We start from the raw sequence: 20,000 nt of genomic DNA, 5'->3' as shown, positions 1-20,000 counted from the left end.
GAGCCTGGAGCCTGTTTCCGATTCTGTGTCTCCCTCTCTCTCTGCCCCTCCCCCGTTCATGCTCAGTCTCTCTCTGTCCCAAAAATAAATAAAAAACGTTGAAAAAAAAAAAAAAAAAAAAAAAAAAAGAACATGCCTTGCAAATAGTTACTTAGTAACTCAGGTATTAAGAAGTACCATAATAGCAAACAGATCTGAGATTTGATGTCTCTGTTAAAACCTAGTGGCTTCTTCAATCAGAGATCTAAGAAAATAATCTTAATTCCATTTAATTTCACGTAAAGGTCTAACTTCAAATGAACTTTCTTGGTAGAACAAAAATTCAAGCGACTTTTGAAGAGCAGAGTGAATTACTCACTGAAAGCACATTGTACATAACAGTTTAAAATGAAAAGCTTAGGGTCAATTTAATGTATCATTAGATAGAGACTAAAAAAAAAATCACAAAATCTTATTACTTAAAATATTTTAATTTCTAAAAAAGTTTAAAGCATATTAAAATTGAAATAATTTCATTGTACAGCACTTGATAATATAATTCAACAATTTGCAAAGTAAAACCACTTAAATCATTTTAATTTACTTTCTAAGCTTAATAATGTACAGTCTTTTGCCCTCCAAGAGGAAGCAAAAGATCAACAGTGTTAGTGGACTATTTAAATTAATACAAGGTAAGATAGGGGCGCCTGGGTGGCTCAGTCAGTTGGGCATCTGACTTCAGCTCAGGTCATTATCTTGCAGTCTGTGAGTTCAAGCCCCACGTCAGGCCCTGTGCTGACAGCTCAGAGCCTGGAGCCTGCTTCAGATTCTTCTCCATCTCTCTCCACCCCTCCCTCACTCTCAGTGTGTCTCTCTCTCAAAAATAAAATAAAAACATAAAAAAAATTTTTTTTTAAATACAAGGTAAGATATTTGGCCAAAGGGATTTTTTTTTTTTTCAGTAAGCTCTACACCCAACGTGGGGATTCAACTCACAATCCTGAGATCAAGTCACACATTCTACTGACTAGGCCAGCCAGGCACCCTTGGCCAAAGGGATTTTTAAAACTAAATTTCATCTGGCAATACCCTACATCTACCAGTATACCTACAGGAGATAGAATTTAAAACAAAACAAATGCAATCTGATCAAATCCACAAGTAATACGGTGTTCATTTTATTTTTTGTGAATAAAATAGCAGTTGCTGTTTCATCCAATATACTAAAGGTATCAACTTCAGAAGAAATTATCTGCCCACTCTGCCAAACAAGAGCAGTTATCTTCTGCTAAAAGCCTGCAAGGTTTACAAACCCAGTTCTCTTCCACTGGTACCATAATTTCCAAATAAATAAGCAGTTCTCGCCAGTATGTGGGCAATCCAGTTCCCTACAAGATTATGTCTTCTAGGGAGTCATCAAAGAGCCACCTACAAGATTCTCTGAAAGACTCTATAGTTTCAAAAAGCAGTTTAAAGTCTTCAGGGTACAGATCTGTTATTTTCATGTCTCCATCTTTCTCTATTTCCTTCAGTATAGCTACTGCATTAACTGGACTCAATGACCTGCAAAAGAAATACAAAGTAAGTCTGCTTAATTCCATCTTAGAACTGCAATTAATATTGGTAGAGATGGCTTCTACGCCCAATTTAAAATGCTTAACTTACGATATATAATCAATCTTGTTTGGTTTAAGAGCTTGTGTATAATGTACAGCTTTTACTATTATTTCTAAAGTCTCATGGCTTACCTGTAACAAAAAGAGCAGATTTTGGCCTTCACGTGTTCTCATCAATTCTTACCAAAAAATCCAGTTTAACACTGCCCTTCAAAAAAATTCTTCTGCCTACCTCTTTCATCTCTTAGCTCTCTTTGCAAAAACATCCTTAACATTTAGGTCCATGTAATAGTTCAAGAAGTACAAAGAGCAGAAACTGCTGTCCAACAGTTTTCAAAGAGGGAATAGTTTTCACCTTTTTATGTGAAAATTACTAACGAATAAATTTTAAAGCAGAAAACTGCCTTATATATTAGCCTAGCAAGAAACCATCACTGAGCCTATGACAATAACAAGTAAATATTTATAATAAAATATTTTGGTGGAAAATTTTTCCAATACTTTTTGATTTTGGACAGAATTCTGGTCACAGGTGTAAACATGCTTTCAATTCAGAGGTTGCCAAGGGATTTTAACATTTTGCAACATGTTTACCATATTTATTGCTTATTTTCCTATATTCCTGATATTTTTATTCAAAATAGTCACCACCACAAGATGATAAGATGAAAAGGGTAGATTACTTTTACTGGTCTGATGCCACTTTTAACATTTATTTTTACACAAATATTGTTCAACCAACAGCTCATTCAGAGTCTCACCTATTCTCTGACAATACTTGGAATGACTATGGGCTGCTGATTCCAAGGTGCAACGCATAACTTAAATTGTACACATCAGCCCATGTAGAAGTTATAAGGATACCAAGTAGGTAGTAACAGCTAGAATGTTAATAAAGCTTTAGGGTAGAAACATGAAGTCAGGTCCAGGACAAGAGGACTAGAGGGCTTTGGTTGGGAAGTAAAACCACTAAGGAGAGACAATGACGAAAGGTAGATGGTGGGTACACCAGAAATGATGCTGCCTCCATCCCAGTCACCAGCAAGGAGTTCGTTCTTTTTATTAAGAAAAAGGCTTTTTTAATGTTTATTCATTTTTGAGAGAAGAGATGACTGGGGGACGGGCAAAGAGAGAGGGAGACACAGAATCTGAAGCAGGCTCCAGCCCAGAGCCCGATGAGGGGAGATGAACTCTGGGAGATCATGACCTTAGCCAAAATTGGACACTCAACTGACTGAGCCACCCAGGTCCCCCTATTTTATTTTTTTAAATGTTTATTTTTGAGAGAGAGAGAGAGAGAGCACGCACAAGAGTGGGGTTAAGGGCAGACAGAGAGGAAGACAGAGAGGATCCAAAGTGGGCTCCGCGCTAACAGCAGAGAGCCTGATGTGTGGCTCAAACTCACAAACCACGAGGTCATGCCCTCAACCGAAATTAAGAGTCGGATGCTCGACTGACTGAGCCACTCATGTGCCCTCTTATTATTTTTTTAAATTTTTATTAATTTTGATAGAGCAAGTAATCAAGAATGAGCAGGAGAGGGAGGGAGAGAGGGAGAGAGGGAGAGAGGGAGAGAGGGGGAGAGAGGGGGAGAGAGGGAGAGAGAGAGAGGGAGGGAGGGAGGGAGAGAGAGAGAGAGAGAGAGAGAGAGAGAGAGAGAGAGAATGAATCCCAAGAAGGCTCTGCACTGCCAGCACAGAGCCCGATGCAGGGCCTGAACTCACAAACAGGAGATCATGACCTGAGGCAAAACCAAGAATCGGATGCTCAACCAACGGAGCCACACAGGCACCTGCCCCATGGAGCCAGTTCTTCCCACAGGTCAATTCTGGGCATATCTCTGACAGAGATAGAACTGGTAGGCATCCCGAGTTGTTTTTCAAAGGAAAAAAAATTAAGCTTAGGAGATTATGTGGGAAATTGAACTTTATTTTTCTTGAAATATGCACCAAGGAAGGGTTTGGAAGATCTGTAGGAGTGAAAACATGGTATCTCACTCTGTTAATCATGATACAGATATAGAAAATGGACTTCTAACATGAAAATCTAATTCTTATATTAAATTGCTACTTTATACTTGCTTTTATTCTTCTTACTTACTGTAAATGGTCCATTAGCGTGGCATGGCGCTTCATAAAACACTGCTTTAACATGTGAAAAAATATGTCATAATTAACAGATGTTAAATTTTCTGTAAATAAATTCTGAAGAGGAGTCAACTGAATAAAACACATGTTTTGTTTATTTATTTGTTCTAATGATTCCTGGAGAGAGAAAGAAATAAGTTGTGTTAGCCACAAAATGTTGCCAGAGCAAGACATAGTGAACCTATTCACACAAGCTGCCTGCTAGAAGAGGCAATCTCCAGAGCTGGAGGGCTCCTATGTGCTCTCGCTGTCTGTGTCAAGAATGCACGGCCCTAACCACTGTTTACTTGGGCAGTTTCTCAGGGGGGTTTGCAGTGAGCCAGCTTGAGGGAGGAGATCATGTCTCTCCAGGACAAAGAAGCGGCTTGCTTAATGTCTGCTAGAAAAGAAGTGGGTTCCCCCAGCCCTGTGTTTCTATGTTGCAATGCAAACCTCTGCATTTACACCATCCAAATGAGCCATGGCACGTTACCCCATAGGACCTGAGGGCAAATACATTCTTTTGTCTGATGCAGGAGTCTGCCCTGGGGTAGTATCCTTTAAAGAGTAACAGGTTATTAACTTGTAAGCAGGGTAAAACCAAATCCCAAACATGACATCAACATGTACTGAACTTCTTTCTATACTGAGCAGATTGTAATGTTAAAAAAATATACTATGGTCCATGGCCTGCCTGGTTTTCATATAGTATGAATCTACAAATCGTTTTTACATTTGTAAAGGATGGTTTAAAAAAAAAAAAGAATATGAACATGAAGACTATTATGTGGTCTACAAAGCTTAAAACATTTGCAGATTGGCCCTTCACAGAAAAAGTTGGCCAGCCTGCTCTAGTACACAGTAGTCAGGTTAAAATAAAAACTGCACATGCCTTGATGTAAGGTGAAGATGTTTTTTTCTCTAAAGTTATCCCTCACAAAGGAGGAAGGTCATCTGTTTAAGTCCTTTGGAAATCTCATGTGTTAGATAGTGATCCCTTATTTACTTATCCATCTATATATACACACATACACATTTATATTTTTTAATGTCTTAGTTTAACTTATTTTGAGAGAGACAGAAAGAGAGAGAGAGAGAGAGCATGAGCAGGGGAGGGGCAGACAGAGAAGGAGAGAGAGAATTCCAAGCAGGCTCTGCTCTGTCAGTGCAGAGCCCAATGCAGGGCTCAATCCTATGAACCGTGAGATCACAACCTGAGACAAAATCAAGAGTTGGACATGCTTAACCGACTGAGCCACTCAGGTGTCCCTTTCTTTTTTATATGTTTTTATTTATTTTTTCATTTTATTTGAGAGAGAGAAGAGCATTTGTGTGGGGAAGGACAGAGGGGCAGAAGGAGATAGAGACAATCTTAAGGAGGCTCCATTCCATGCCCAGCTCGGAGCCCCAACACATGTGAGATCATGACCTAACTTAACTTACTGACACTTAACTAACTGAGCCACCCACCTCCCCCCACAATTTTTAAATATATAAATATAAATATAAATATAAATATAAATATAAATATAAATATAAATATATATATATATATATATTTATTTATTTATGGAAAACAAATTAGCCTGAAAAAGAAAACTTCAATCAATTTTGGTTTCTAGCTGTGGATGCCTACAGTTGATTGTGGGCGGGGGGGGGGGGATCAGTGAAATTAAAAACTGCTTACTGGGTGCTATAATGATAAGCTGGGACTAGGGCATCATTAGCATTTAATCCTAAAGTGAAACTTTTGAATTGACTTCAAAAATTATTTTTGAAAATTCAACTACTTTGTTCCAATTTCACTACAAGCACCCCTAATATAAAGTAAATGGAGGATAACTTTAGAACATCACCACTTCGGTTCTTTAGAGAGGAAAAAAAACCAAACACAAGCCCCACCCCCACAGATAAGAAACAAGACATACTGATTCATCAAACATATTACAAATTCAATCATTATAATTAGTAATATTACAAATTTCCGACTTTTAGTTTATCAAATTAGTTGGACACTAAAATGACCATATTTTCCAAATCTGAGATATACCTTCTATTTCAAGAGAGATAAAAATGAAGTCAAATTCTGTTTAAGCTCTTACTATGCTAACTAGGATCCACGTGCAATCAGCTGACAAATACAACTCTTAAAAAATAATGAGAATTGTAAAAAAATGTTTATGATATATTGATAGAGACAGCAGGAGAGAGGGCACGCAAGCAGGGAAGGGGCAGAGAGGGAGGGAGAGAGAGAATCCCAACCAAGCAGGGCCTTGCACTGTCAGCACAGAGCCCAACACAAGGCTCAATCCCAAGAACCAGAGATCATGACCCAACCTGAAATCAAGAGTCGGACACTTAACCAACTGAGGCACTAGGTGGGTCAGTTGGTTTAGCGTCCGACTTCTGCTCAGGTCATGATCTTACAGTTCATGGGTTCAAGCCCCGCATCGGGCTTGCTGCTGTCAGCACGGAGCCCTATTCAGATCCTCTGTCCCCCTCTTTCTCTGCCCCACTCCCCAGTGGTTCCCTCTCTCTTTCTCTCTCAAAAATGAGTAAGTTTACTTAAAAAATTTTTTAAGTAAATACAGAATACCAAATGTTCCATTTAGAGGAAAAAAAGGAAGGTTATTTATTAATTCTTACCTTATTCTTCGACTTTTTTGATCCCCCAACTTGGTTATATACACTGAATGAGGACCAAGGCTCCTTGAGGGAAGATAAACAAAACCAAAACATTTCTTTGAGTTTTCTGCAGTCAAAGTGTCCCAGATTATTACTGCCTTTAAACAACAGAACAAATCAAATCTGAGTCATCATTCTAACTGGATTTAAGAAAAACAACTGGGATAGTTAAATCATAAATATCCCTCTTCTGTTTTTTTAGATAAAGAGAAAGAAAATCAAAGGTCTATCCAGATATTGGGAATTCCCTTATCTGGAAAGACTCATCCTTAATACAGTTATGCAAATAGGTCCTTAAGTTATCTCAATAGCTAAGATTTCCACATTAGACTCACAATCAGGTTAGGGACCATCACATCAACACTGAGGTTAATGAATGGCCAAAGTCAACATAGGCCTTTGAAAACAAACACTGCAGAACCACCAAAAAGACTCTCCTGAAAGCTAACTTTGCCAGGAGGCCTTTATGAAGAAAGCAGCAGATAGCCTGGATGATAGAAGAGGCCCAGGTAAAAAGGCAGGCAACAGAATGAGAGATCACTGAGGTAAGAAAGGATTTCAGGGACACCAAGAACTACAGTACCAAGGTCACAATATACAAGTGCAGGGTCAGTGCTGTGAACGCTAGTGTGAAAAGAGTTCTGCAAATACGGGAACATGACGAGAGCATGACAGATACAAAAGACAAGGAACAGAGATCCAATCTAAGAACCTCATGTATTGGAGAAGAAAAAACAGAATTGGAACAAAAGCTGAAGTCGAATGGGTAACATTCTAACAACTGAGTATGCACACTGACCGGCTTAACGTGTTCCTGGACAAAAGCAGGGAAGGGACTACATGGAGATACACATGGCAAATTTAAAAATGAAACCAACACCTCCCTCGAAGGACAAGGGCCCATATATATTGTATGTATATAAACATACATCCAATAAAAACTCTACTAAATATCTACTAAAATAAAAAAGACAAAGGACAAATTATGGCATGAAAGAAATAGTGGTCATCAGTTTTTTCTTCACTCCGGCCCCTTGCTATGAATAGAGGAGCCACTAGTCCTATGTGGCTATTGAACACTTGAAACATGTCTAGTCTGAATGGAGATGTGTTACGTGTGAAATACACACTGAACTTCAAAGGCCTAGAACATAAAGAATGCAAATTATGTAATAACCAATCGTAACATACTGATTGTACACTGAAATGACAGTATTTTGATCAAGAAGGTTAAATCAAATACATTAAAATTAGTTTCACCTGTTTTTTCCTTTTAATGAATGTTGCTACTATTAAACCTAAAATACATGGCTCACGTTATATTTTTATTAGACAACTCCGATCTTGCTGAAAGAAATAAACTAAAAAGGGGAATACTCTGTAGTGAGGTTTTAAGTGGCCATTAAAAACTTACGAAAAATGTCTACTGACAAGAGAAAAAACTTACCATTAACTATTACTAGTGAGTAAGAAATACAAGATACAAAGTAATATAATCTCCACTATGTAAAGAATAAAAACAAAAACTGAGGAAAAAGAAAAGGCTACAAATATGCTACAAATGTCAATATTGACCTCTGGGTGACAGAATGGTAGTGGTGACTTTTAAAAAATTCTTCTTTCCTTCCTTCCTTTTCCTTCCTGGTCTCACATTTTTACAATAAGCCCATATTATTTTTATGATCTGAGAAAAATATAAATATGTGACAAAAACATAATTATCTTCAATAGCTAGGAAAAAATAAAATTAATTTTTTAATTTTTCTCCATTTATTGGTCAAAGAAATGTAGCCTCTTTTCTTTTCTTAGAGAGGGGGTGCACGTGAGCAAGGGGCAGAGACAGAGAGACAGAGAGGGAGAGAAAGAAGTGGGGCTTGAGCTCACCTGATGCGGGGCTCGAACTCATGAACTGTGAAAACATGACCTGCGCTGATGTCAGATGCTTAACAACTGAGCCACCCAGGTGTCCAAAATGTAGTCTCTTTAAAAACAGTGAAGTTCTGGGGCACCTGGGTGCCTCAGTCAGTTAAGCATAGACTTCAGCTCAGGTCATGATCTCACAGTTCGTGAGTTCGAGCCCTGCATCGGGCTCTGTGCTGATGGCTCGGAGCCTGGAGCCTGCTTCGGATTCTGTATCTCCCTCTCTCTCTGACCCTCCCCTGCTTATGCTCTCTCTGTCTCTCAAAGGTAAATAAATAAACTTTAAAAAAAAAAATGAAGTTCTGTTGCAATCTAGAAGGATTTTACTCACCACATGCAGAAGCTTAATCTCACAAGCTACTTGCCAGAGCACACTTAATGGTTGATACAGGTTATTTTGGGGATCTGCCACCAGTTTCTAATGAAAAGAAAATAAGTTGCACGTATACATGACTATGATCAATCAAATTCAAATTTTGATCTTAAAAGTATTATCTTAATAGTATCTGGAAATTGAAGAAAATTAGAATTAAATGCAAAATCTTAACTGTAACACTTCAAGGAAGAGAAGGTCTTTTTAAATTTTCACATTGAAATACATCACCATGTACACTTAAAATATAACATATGTGGGATTGATTTCCTTTAGCCATCCCTGATAGCCATGCCCCTACCAGGGCAAAATCTCATTAAAGCAAAAAATGAAACAAAAATATCTAATTACATGGAGAACAAGGGTGATAGAACTATGTATCAGGTAGCCTAGTAAATTCTCAGTCAAGAATTGTCCAGGCTGACACTTGAAGGCTGAGCGCTTGACAGTGAATGAGAGGGCAGCACACAGACAGAGCAAACCACATGTGAAAAGGCCCACAGTAGAAAAAAGCATTAGAACATTTCCTAATAGCAAGATGAAATCTGATGAAGCACTTCCCGTTTCTCTTCCTTCACGTAGATGATGTACGTACAGCCTCAAGGTTCTGAGTCCCCCACGCTTCTCACGGACAGTCACTATTTCTCTACTGAGTCTTGGGGAGTAAACCACCTTTTCATGTCTTGCTCCACCATCCTGACGCATAACTCTTATAGACGAGTAAGCATCTTGTGTTACAATGGATTAAAAGATTTTTTTTACTCTCATTTTTATTATTTTTTAATATAATTTACTGTCAAACTGGCTTACATACAACACCCATTGCTCATCCCAACAGCGCCCTCCTCAATGCCCATCACCCACTTTCCTCTCTTCCCCACCACCCCCATCCACCCCCAGTTTGTTCTCTGTATTTAAGAGTCTCTTGCGGTTTCCCTCCCTCCCTCTCTGTTTGTACCTATTTTTTCCCCTTCCCTTTCCCCATGGTCTTCTGGTAAGTGTCTCAAGATCCACATATGAGCAAAAACATACGATACCTGTCCTTCTCTGACTGACTTATTTCACTCAGTATAATACCTACAATGGATTAAAAGATTAATAACATGAAGCATTCTGAGCAGAAAAGAAACATTACTCTCAAGACACTATCAAGAACTTCAGAAGGTCCTTGAATTTCAGAGAACAGAGTCGAAAAACCCTAAGTATTCCTGTTAGAATACATGAATTCAGCAAAGTTGCAGGATATAAAAACAACACACAAACGTCAGTCATATTTCTATGTTCAAGATGAACAATCCGAAAAGGAAATTAAGAAAACTTCATTTACAACAGCACCAAGAAGAGTAAACTACTTAGGGATCAACTTAACGAAGGAGGTGAAGGATTTGTACACTGAGAACTACAAAACACCTAATGAAAGAGATTAAACACAAGTGGAAAGACAACTTGTGTTCACGGATGGGAAGACTTATCAATGTTAAGATATCAATGTTACCCACAGTGATCTACAGATTCACTGCAATCCCTATCAAAATCCCAAGGGTGTTTTTTTCACAGAAACAGAAAAACCAGTCCTGAGATTCATATGGAATCTCAAGGGACACTGAATAGCCTAATGTAATAAAATAAGAGAGCCCAGAAACAGACCCTAATGTGTAGGGTTTAATGATGTTTTGAGAAGGGCATCAAGGTCATTCATCGGGGAAGGCACAGTCTTTTCAACAAAAGATGCTGGGAAAACTGAATACCCGTATGCACAAGAATGAAGTTGGACCCTTACCCAACACCATATAAAAAAGTAACTCAAAATGGATCAAAGACCTGAATGTAAGAACTGAAACTTACAAAACTCTTAGAACATAAGAAAAAAGCTTCCTGACATTGGATTTGACAGTGATTCCTCAGCTATGACACCAAAGGCACAGACAGAAAGAAGAAAAAAATAGACAAACTGGCCTTCATCACAATAAAAAACTTCAGGAATCAATGTGCACAATCAACAGTGTACAGCGACACCCCACAGATGGGGAGAAAACACCTGCAGGTATTTCATGTATCCGAACAGGGATTTATCACGAGAATATATAAATAACTCCTAAAGCTCAACAACAACAACAACAACAACCCCAAAACGGCAAAGGACCTTAGCAGACATTCCTAACACAAACGGTCTACGAGCACCTGAAAAGATGTTCAACATCATTAATCAAATCAAAAGCACAATGAGACCTCATTACAATGGGTATTATAAACAGAAAACAAATGTTGAGAGACAACGGAGAAACTGGAATTCCTGCGCACTGCCGGTGGGAACGTAAAATAGTGCAGCTGCTGTGGAAAACGGTACGGTGGCTCCCCCAGAGTTGAAAAATAGGATTGCCGCACGATCCAGCAATGCCACCCGTGGGTAGACAGCCAAATGTACTGCAAGCAGACCCTGGAAGTCAGACTTGCAACCAAAGCTCACGGCAGCATCATTTACGATAACCAAAAGTGGGAGCGACCCAAACGTTCGCTGACACATGAACGAATAAACAAAAGGTGGTGCGCGTGTATGTCCATATATGATATACAATGGAGTATTTCTCGGCCTTAAAAAGAAAACGAAATTCTGACACGCTACAGCTTGGAAGAACTCCAAAGGCGTTACGTACACTAAGTGAAGTCGGACACTAAACACGCTACTCTATCATTCCACTTACATGAAGGACCTAGAATAGTCAAATTCATGGACTATTCTGTGAATAGTCATAGAAGTAGAACACTGTTTGCCAGAGACTCGGGAAGGGGGAGGTGGGGAGTTGATGTTTAATTTGGTATGGGATGATAAACAACTTCTGAGAAGAAACAGATGGTGGTTAATGGCTGGACCACAACGTGAACAGACTTAACGCCACTGAACTGGACGCTTTGAAACTTAAAATGATAAATATTGTATCTTGTATGTTTAACCACAAAAAAAAAAAAAAGACTTAAAAAAATCGAACCTAAAGACCGCTCTACAGAAATTTAAAAATAATCTCAACACTCTCAAGTGTCATGAACTCAAATTAAAGTCACACAGATTAAGACTACACAGACAAAAATCACAGGACTCTTTCAAAACAAAAGCTACTCAGTGACTTGTTAATAACCTACCTCGTATTCCTTCTCAGCAATAAACATATTTAGCTGTACTCGTCCATAACTGTATATAGAAGTAGAAGAATACAGGTCATACAAAAGTTTCCAAAGTATCTTTTTCTCATTTTTAGCTGGGAAGATTCCAACTACTCTTAATGGGTTATCTGTTAAGAACACAAGCAAAAATATTTGAATAAATTGTTTAAACTTCTTCCAAAGAAGAAGTTGAGTCCAAAGACTCATATTTTATTGAGTCAAACCAAGTTAACAAACTATCATTTCAATTACAACTCAGGTACGGCATCTTTCCTTGATAGGGAACTTGGCCTCTGCAGAACGGCTCTAAGTGTATCCATGTGAGTGGAAAGCCATAGTCAACACAAACTGTACCATCTGGACAGTACACAGATCTCTTTAACAGACAAGGTGTACTGCTAGAGAAAGGTGGCAAATTATAAGGCATTTGAGACAGTGAATGACAAAATTACCTTCTGACCAAGGAAGTGCTTCTATTCCCAAATTCTGAAAAAGTGTTTCTGAAAGCATAATGGGAGGTTTTACTATTCCAGAATTTCTAGGATCCAGTTTAAAGAAGTCACAGTGGACCACTTCTAGTTTTCTATTCACCTTTTTTCGCAGCGACTAAAGAGAGACAGAGAGACATGTTTACGATTTTCAGTGATATGCAAACTCGGTAACAATTCAAAGATCTACCTCAAAAAATTTATCCTAAAAATTAACATAATTAAGAGAAACTAAATAATGCCGGAAAAGTGATGAACGCACAATATTACTAAGAAAAAGCCCCCAACACAAAAATCTTTCAAGAAATTCTTACTCATCCTTCTTTTTAAATTTTTTTAATGTTTACTTAGTTTTGAGAAAGAGAGAGAGAAAGAGAGAGAAAAAGAGAGAGCACGTGAGCTGGTGAGGGGCAGAGAGAGGGAGACACAGAATCCGAAGCAGGCCCCAGGCTCTGAGCTGTCAGCACAGAGCCCGACGCGGGGCTCAAACCCACGAACTGTGAGATCATGACCTAAGGAGAGTTGGGCGCTTAACCGACTGAGCCACCCAGGGGCCCCTCATGCTTTTTTCTCTAATCTGAAGTTACAAAAAAATCAAAGAGGGCACTACGATGTGCGATATATAACGAGGTTCTCATGCACAGAAAATTCTGTTGATATATACCAAAGTTTCAAGAGTGTGCAATTTAAAGTTACAAAACAAAAAACCTAACTATTTTTAAGTGCTTGATTACAACCTCTAAATATTATTTAAATCTAGTAAATTCTAATGATCATTTTCGAGGGGACCCTTGAGATTGACAGAAGCAACAGCCTGGGTGGAAACCATTTACTTTTGCTCGTGTTAATCCTGAGACACCTGTTAGGCGGTCCAAGTGGAGACATCAGGCAGAAAGTTGTAGGCCTGACGGGGGGGGGGGGGGATCAGTGGAATGGTCTAGGCTAATGACATAAAGTGGTGAGAACTGGCTTGTTGAAGGTTATTAAACCCAGGGGTGCAGAGGAGACCCCCTAGGGAGAATCACAGGAGACTAGGCCTAAGGATGGAGTAACTAACCCCGAGGTCTCACAAGAAGTTGAGAAGAAGTAAAAAATGTGAGGAAGAAAACCAGAAAAGTGTGGTGTTAGGCCAGCTAGAGAAAAAGAACACTCACTGGATGGATATCTTACAAACAGATCATCTTGAAAGTCCTACAAATTGTTCTATATATACAGCAATAAAGTAACCTCACAAGTTACTCAAGCGTCGTATTTTAATCTTTGTAACTAAGAAATCTAATGAATTTTGGTTTGATAGGAATGTAAGAATACACACTTTAAGACTTTGTTCCCAGGGCGCCTGGGGGGCTCAGTCAGTTAAGCGTCCAACTTTGGCTTAGGTCATGATCTCGCTGTTTGTGAGTTCGAGCCCTGCATTGGGCTCTGTGCTGACAGCTCGGAGCCTGGAGCCTGGAGCCTGCTTTGGATTCTTTGTCCTCCTCTCTCTGCCCCTCCCCACCCCCAGCTCTGTGAGGGGAAAGTCTCTCTCTCTCAAAAATAAACAAAAAAGACCTTGCTCCACTCGTACTTTGAAAGTACATGTTGGTTTTTGCATCTATCGCTTACCATGCAATAATGGTAATGACAATAACAGCCAAAATGCCAAAATAATTTAGTTCCACAGTAATAGTGAAATCACCTTTTAAAATTGAACTTGGTCGCATTTAGGATTCAAAGACAGGAAGCAGTTTATCTTATTTCAATTGCAACAAGATTCTTTACAAGTAGGTATTACTATCTCTATTTCCCGTAAGAGAAAAGGAAAAACCAAAGTCAAACAGGTTAAATCACTTAATTGCCAGAGTCTTAAAGGTAGCGAGGGCTAGAGCTGACATTCAGGCTGATCTGAAAAGACTGTTCTGTCTCTGCTGAAATACCATACAGCTTACCACAGAAGCTATCTCTTCAGCTGAACATGTACAGCTATTTCTGCAACAACAGTTTCCATTTTCAGCAGGGATATATTATGATTTATTATCATAGGCTACAATTTGAAAACTATCTCTAGCACATCCAGACAGGAAAACAAACTGTTCCCACTCGAAACACTGTTAATGTAGAGTCTTGGGAATTTATGAGAGAGGGTGGGGGTTCTAAAGTTAGATAAAAATCCTAAGCCTTCATCATCTTTGAAAAATCTTTTCAGTGTTTAGAAACAAACTCTGGGGGGCTAGAAGCAATGTCTGCTAAGAGCACCACTTTAAAGCTGGGATTTAGGGCCACAAAACTTCTATTTAAATGGTTCCTTCTCGTTTATTCTGGCAGATAGATGAATTCACACAAAACCTTATTTGAATGGTTTTTCACTCCATCATAATGATGGTTAATAAGAGTGAAAGAACAGGTTCTAAGGGCTGAGCTCAAGTTAGTGTTGAGCAGAGAGGGGGAAAGAGGAGTCAGAAAGAAAATAAAAGCCTGAACTGGAACATGAACTAGTTCTAATCAAAGACTGGATTTAGTCAGAGACGGATTTTGTGCTTACATTGTAGTTTCAGGAAACTTTATGACTAATATTCCTGTAAGAAATACTGTATGTCATGACCTTTCTAGCCCCCAACCTTCCATCTTTCACTCAATCATTGTTTTCAAATGAACACTTTCCTCGATCGTACAAAAAAGCAACTATTGTGTTATAGGATAAAAAGTAAATAAAAAGACATTTTAATGCCATCTTATTTTGTGAACATGCAGATCACTCTTCAAAAGTCGGCCTTTTATAAAGGATCAAAATAAAAGCTTTCAATTCCCAAAGTGAAACTGAAATTACAGGTGGCTATGTTTACTAAATCACACTTCATGATCTTGTTATTTATTTAATTATTTATTTATTTGGTGGGGGGTGGAGAGGGGGAGAAAGAGAATCCCAGGCAGGCTCCACACTGTCAGTGCAGAGCCTGATGTGGGGCTCAAACTCACGAACCCACACTTCATGATCTTCAGTCTTTTAATAATCTTGTCTTTTAAACTCTTCATGGTTTTGGAATTCCAGTAGATTCAGCATCAATTCAATAACCTGGAAAACCTTGATTTCTTTTCAAAGCAATCAGTTGTACAGTAACAACCATCTAACATGCACAGTTGTATTAAAAAATTAAGAAAAAAAGGATTTGGTACATTTTCATAATTTTTTTGTTGTCATCCTGCACTTTTAAATCATTCCATTTCACATGGTTTCAGAAATTTAGCACAGAGAGGTATAAGGTTCCTAAACTGAATCCAGAGACTTGAGGAGGGAGGGGAAAGAGAAGGAAGGAGGCTGGCAGTGAGGTAAGGAATGTCCATTTCACTGTTCTGTGAAGGGATCTGCTATACAAGGAAGCAGAATTCACTGAAAAATCCATTTGGATAATGCTTTCACTGCATGCAATTGTATCTGACTATACCACACCTTCCTTGCCTCTGAAGCCCTAAATCCAGAGTTAACAAGAGTCCCGTTGATCTAATCGTCACACTCCAATTAGATTCTAAGTTCACAGAAAGCAGAGGCATGGGATACCCTACTAGAGATGAGGAAAGAACCCTGGAGATACCAGTTATACACTTTGTTCAGTCACCCATCTAGTCTGTAGCAGAGGTACACCCAGAGAATAAATCTCAGGACTCCAATCGTTTAGTCATTCAATGAGCATAGATACCGTGATATTATCACTTACTGATACTTACTATACTATGCTCTAGTCACCGGGGATAACAATGTATGTACAGCATGGCCCCTAAAACTGAGTCTAAAAAAATAAATTGTGTGCTTGTTACTTTCCTAAATACTCAAGGATAGCTGACTGAGCAAAAAATTTCTTTTTTTAGAAACTAAAAATATACCTGCAAATGTGGAAGAAAAGTTCTGTTACACTCAAGGGCAATCACTTTGGCCTGGCTTTCAAGTAATGCTTGGGTCACGATTCCAGGACCTAGTATATTAACAGAACAAAACGTTCATTTGCAAAAGAAACAATTTCTTTCAATATCATTTACTAAAGTAGATATTTTACCTGTATTATCTAATTTTGATTCCCACAACATCCCCAAAGTAGATATTACACTTTTTATTTACATGCAAGGAAACTGGGGATTAGATAACATCATCTGCCTCAACACAGCTGATAAGCAGTGCTGCTGGACTTTGAATCCGTTCTGTCAAAGCCTGAAAAGCCTCTCAATCACAAAGTTTTACTATGTCTTGGAAAACCAAACAAGAAAAGGTGCCTTTAGCATACCAATTAATTATTCATGGACTACCCAGATACCCTAACCACGAAAGATACTGTAAAACCTAAACAAAACAGACCCACGACAGAAAGTGCTACTTTAAACAAGGATTTTTCAGGAGCGACTGGCTGGCTCACTCAGAAAACTGTGAGACTCTTGATCTCAGAGTTCGAGCCCCACGCCGGGTGTAGAGGTTACGTACATAGATAAACTTTAAATCTTATGTTCTGACATGTCTCTAGGACACCTATACAAAGGTTAGATAAAAGTTCTGGGCGGGGGACGCTTGCAAGTATTTTGAGGTGATGGTAAAAGCTAAGAGCAGGTATTGGGGCGCCTGGGTGGCGCAGTCGGTTAAGCGTCCGACTTCAGCCAGGTCACGATCTCGCGGTCCGTGAGTCCGAGCCCCGCGTCAGGCTCTGGGCTGATGGCTCGGAGCCTGGAGCCTGTTTCCGATTCTGTGTCTCCCTCTCTCTCTGCCCCTCCCCCGTTCATGCTCTGTCTCTCTCTGTCCCAAAAATTAAAAAAAATAAAAAAAAAAAACGTTGAAAAAAAAAAAAAGCTAAGAGCAGGTATTATCAAATGTGTGTAAAGTGCAAATTGCTGCAGAAATATTTCATGGTGTCATGATTACCACAGTCCATACAAGCTGCTTCAAGGGGTCAGGTCTTAAACAGCACCGCGTGGGCAATCAGTACAATAGGCACTAGTCACGAACGTCCAAGAAAACGCAGTCCACGACGGACTCACCTGGATTGCACTCCAGGAAGAGCTGGTGACGGTTCCTGTTCTCTTTCTGCAGTATCTGCACCAAGGTCGTGGCGAGTTTCGGATTGGTTATGTAACTCCGGGGCTCTGAGCGGTTCTTGGGCATCCACGAGGGCGAGTCTCTGAAACCCTGGCTGGGCGACAGCTGCGGGTGGAGGTCAGACAAGCCGCGGCGGTTCCGCGCCCGGACGCTCTTCCACCTCGCCGCTCCTGACCCCAAAACGCAAAAGCGACCAGCGCCGGCCAAGGATGACAGCATCAGCCGCGGGACCGACATCCTCGCCCTCTAACGTCTGTCCCAATGTCGCCCGGGGTCGTCACATCGTCAACGAACTCCGTACAGGACACCCCACGTGCCACACCTGCCTACCACCCTGCTAGGGCGGGTGGTACTAGACACCACAAACCGCGCATGCGAACGCTCCCCTCTTCTTGCCACTTCCCTCACTTCCGCTTCCGTCCGGGTGCAGTCGCCGGAGGATTGTGAGTGGACGGACGTGGAGAGAGACGGACCATCCGGGTCGTGTCTGGACCTGTTACTCTATGGTTGTCCCTGCGCTTCCTCTCTAGCCGCTCGCGCTCTATGCTCCGCGGTCGCGGGCTGCCCGCCGCCCGCCGGCCCGCCGGGAAGGGTGCGCAGAGAGAGGCGGGGCGGGAAGGCAGAAGGTGTCTGCCCCGGAGCGGCGGGAGACCCGAGCAGGCTCTGTGACAGCGCTTCGGCCGCCATGTCAGCGAGAGGGGCTGGAGACAGACCCGGCGCGCAGCCGTAGCCCTCCGGTCGCCTCCGACTCCCAGGTGAGGAGAGGGAGAGGGAGAGCGGTGCGGGGCAGCGGCCGGCTCGCGGCCGGGGTGGAAAGCCCCCGGGACCCCGCGCGCCTCCCCCGCGCTGTGCGCTCCCGGGGAGGTGTAGCCCCGCGCCCCCTGCGCCCGCCGGCGCGCCTCCCGTCCCCCCGGCCCGGGTGTCCGCGCCTCCTCCCCGCGGCAGCAGCTCACGGCCCCGGCTCTGGCTCTGCGCCCTCGGCGGTGGCCCCGCTTTGCCTTCGTACCTGCGCCCCCGCCTCCACCGAGCGCCGCCGAGTGTCTCCCTGCCGTACCTCCTTCTGGGCCGGTATTTACCTTAATGTTCGTTTGTAACTCGCGTGTTGATAAGATTTAAAGTTAAGGTTATAAAAAAATTACAGTTTGAAAGCTTTAAATCCCCTTCTAGGCTTAGGAAGGTTGCGACCTTAGGATGCTTATTTTGATCCCTCCGTAAACTTATTCAGATACGTGCCGCGGAATGCAATTCTGAAGACCAATTCCAAGGACTCTAAAAATAGGATGCTCTAATGGAAATTTTGGCAGTCTTTTTACGTCTTGGGCAGTGTTAGAAGACTCGATTCTTTGAGAGTGATTTCAGTGTTTAAGGATTATGCTCAGAAAGAGATTGGCCCGTCACTCTTTACACCAGGACAGGAAACCGCATCCAATCAACACCCTGTGAAAATATGTACAATCCTTTCTGCTTACTGTGCTCGCGGCGTAATTGAGCTTGTTATTTAAATGCACAAGAAAAAGGTTTCTGAGGAATGTATCACCTGGCGAATTGAAGTCTGAGGATTATACCCAGCTGATGAATCTCAAAATGGATAAAGAAATTGGCAAGCAAATATGCCCCCCCCCCTCCTTTTTTTGGATGATAAATTTGCTAGGACACTGTAGAAAGTATCTGATCAGCTGTTGTGGAAGCCGTGGGGACTCGTTGATCTGAATTTCCTCAAATTCATTTTTTGTATTGACAGTTTTCTAGAAGTGATTCTTGCATGCTCTGAACACGGAAGGAAGCTTTCCCCACGATTCTTTAATGAGCTGTCACCTCCTCTATCCTTTTAAAGATATTTTCATAGATTCCGAAATACACTGGATTTTTTTCCCTTAAAAGTCCCGGAGGCCTGAATATTTTTAAATCAAATAAAGAAGAAAGATGTCATGATAGAGGAAGAAATGGTTCACTTCTAGAAATTGATTTTGAATTTTTCATTTTTAAAATACACTTAAAAAAATTGTGGTAGAAAATATTTATTTTAAAATATGTTTTCTTATTTCATAAGATTTGTGGAACAAAGGTAGCCTGCTCAGCCCTAGAGAAGCTGATGTTTCTTATTTTGCTTTTGAGTCGTTTTGGGGTTTTTTTGTTTGTTTATTTGTTTTGGACAGGAGCATGAGGTTATGATAATTATTTCCCTTTTTATAATGCTAATGGTTGTTTGTGGTTGAAGGTGCTTCAATAATTAAGACACATTCTTACACATTTTATTTTTCTGAGGCCCTAGGTACTGGAAAGGAAATAAATGTTAATTTCCCTTTAAAGGTGTGCCTTACAATCAGCATTCAGATCTACTTTATTAGAAAAACATGATTTGCTTATTTCCCATCATAGTTTCTTCAGAGGTGTGGTTTTTGCATCCTGTGCTATTTTTTCCCCCTTTGAAGTAATCTTTCCTTAAAATGGTGTCAGGGCAAAGTGATTCTATTTTTATACTCTTCTTAAGTTATTTTTGATAATATCAACTGATCGAGAAAATAACTGCTTTTTCTTTGGGCTTTTAACTGGCAGTTGTAATTGGGAAATGTCCAGTGATAGATACTCCTATTTGCTATC

General features: G+C 40.4%; 3 protein-coding genes across 6 annotated transcripts in view; 2 read left to right on the top strand and 1 right to left on the bottom strand.

The window, feature by feature from the left end:
* Positions 1-1,141: 1,141 nt before the first annotated feature.
* Positions 1,142-17,783, bottom strand: TFB2M (transcription factor B2, mitochondrial). Of its 3 annotated transcripts, none has more exons than XM_058701410.1 (8): positions 17,342-17,779; positions 16,205-16,293; positions 12,311-12,464; positions 11,838-11,986; positions 8,658-8,744; positions 6,368-6,430; positions 3,696-3,859; positions 1,142-1,542 (listed from the first exon to the last, which is right to left on the bottom strand). In XM_058701410.1, the coding sequence occupies exons 1-8, from the start codon at positions 17,634-17,636 to the stop codon at positions 1,368-1,370; spliced, it is 1,176 nt and encodes a 391-aa protein (XP_058557393.1). In that variant the 5' UTR covers positions 17,637-17,779; the 3' UTR covers positions 1,142-1,367. The 3 variants fall into 3 exon arrangements, with proteins under 3 accessions (XP_058557393.1, XP_058557395.1, XP_058557394.1); XM_058701412.1 differs by having other exon boundaries at positions 3,696-3,739; XM_058701411.1 differs by lacking the exon at positions 3,696-3,859 and having other exon boundaries at positions 6,368-6,504; positions 17,342-17,783.
* LOC131496481 (basic proline-rich protein-like) lies at positions 17,661-19,423 on the top strand. The gene is made up of 4 exons (XM_058702080.1): positions 17,661-17,842; positions 17,930-17,991; positions 18,155-18,467; positions 18,810-19,423. The coding sequence occupies exons 1-4, from the start codon at positions 17,661-17,663 to the stop codon at positions 18,886-18,888; spliced, it is 636 nt and encodes a 211-aa protein (XP_058558063.1). The 3' UTR covers positions 18,889-19,423.
* Positions 17,966-20,000, top strand: part of CNST (consortin, connexin sorting protein) — a 118,081-nt gene continuing 116,046 nt past the window's right edge. Inside the window, exon 1 of one of the 2 annotated variants that reach the window (XM_058701407.1) lies at positions 17,966-18,154. The gene's annotated coding sequence lies outside the window, so the exon portion shown is untranslated. The remainder of the gene's footprint in view (positions 18,155-20,000) is intronic. The other variant, XM_058701408.1, reaches the window with a different exon arrangement.

Source organism: Neofelis nebulosa, chromosome 15, assembly GCF_028018385.1.
Source record: "Neofelis nebulosa isolate mNeoNeb1 chromosome 15, mNeoNeb1.pri, whole genome shotgun sequence".
Taxonomy (NCBI): Eukaryota; Metazoa; Chordata; class Mammalia; order Carnivora; family Felidae; genus Neofelis; species Neofelis nebulosa.
Note: the sequence above shows the minus strand (reverse complement) of the source record. Positions and strands in the feature narration are given on the sequence as shown.

Coding starts and splice junctions, on each gene's coding strand:
- TFB2M (XM_058701410.1), bottom strand. CDS start 17,636: ATGTCGGTCCCGCGGCTGATGCTGTCATCCTTGGCCGGCGCTGGTCGC. Junction 8,745..11,837: donor TTGCTGAGAAGGAATACGAG/GTAGGTTATTAA, acceptor TCTTTTCATTAG/AAACTGGTGGCAGATCCCCA. Junction 3,860..6,367: donor CAAAAAAGTCGAAGAATAAG/GTAAGAATTAAT, acceptor TTCTCTCTCCAG/GAATCATTAGAACAAATAAA.
- LOC131496481 (XM_058702080.1), top strand. CDS start 17,661: ATGTCGCCCGGGGTCGTCACATCGTCAACGAACTCCGTACAGGACACC. Junction 17,992..18,154: donor CCGCCGGCCCGCCGGGAAGG/GTGCGCAGAGAG, acceptor TCCGACTCCCAG/GTGAGGAGAGGGAGAGGGAG. Junction 18,468..18,809: donor CCGTACCTCCTTCTGGGCCG/GTATTTACCTTA, acceptor TCTTTACACCAG/GACAGGAAACCGCATCCAAT.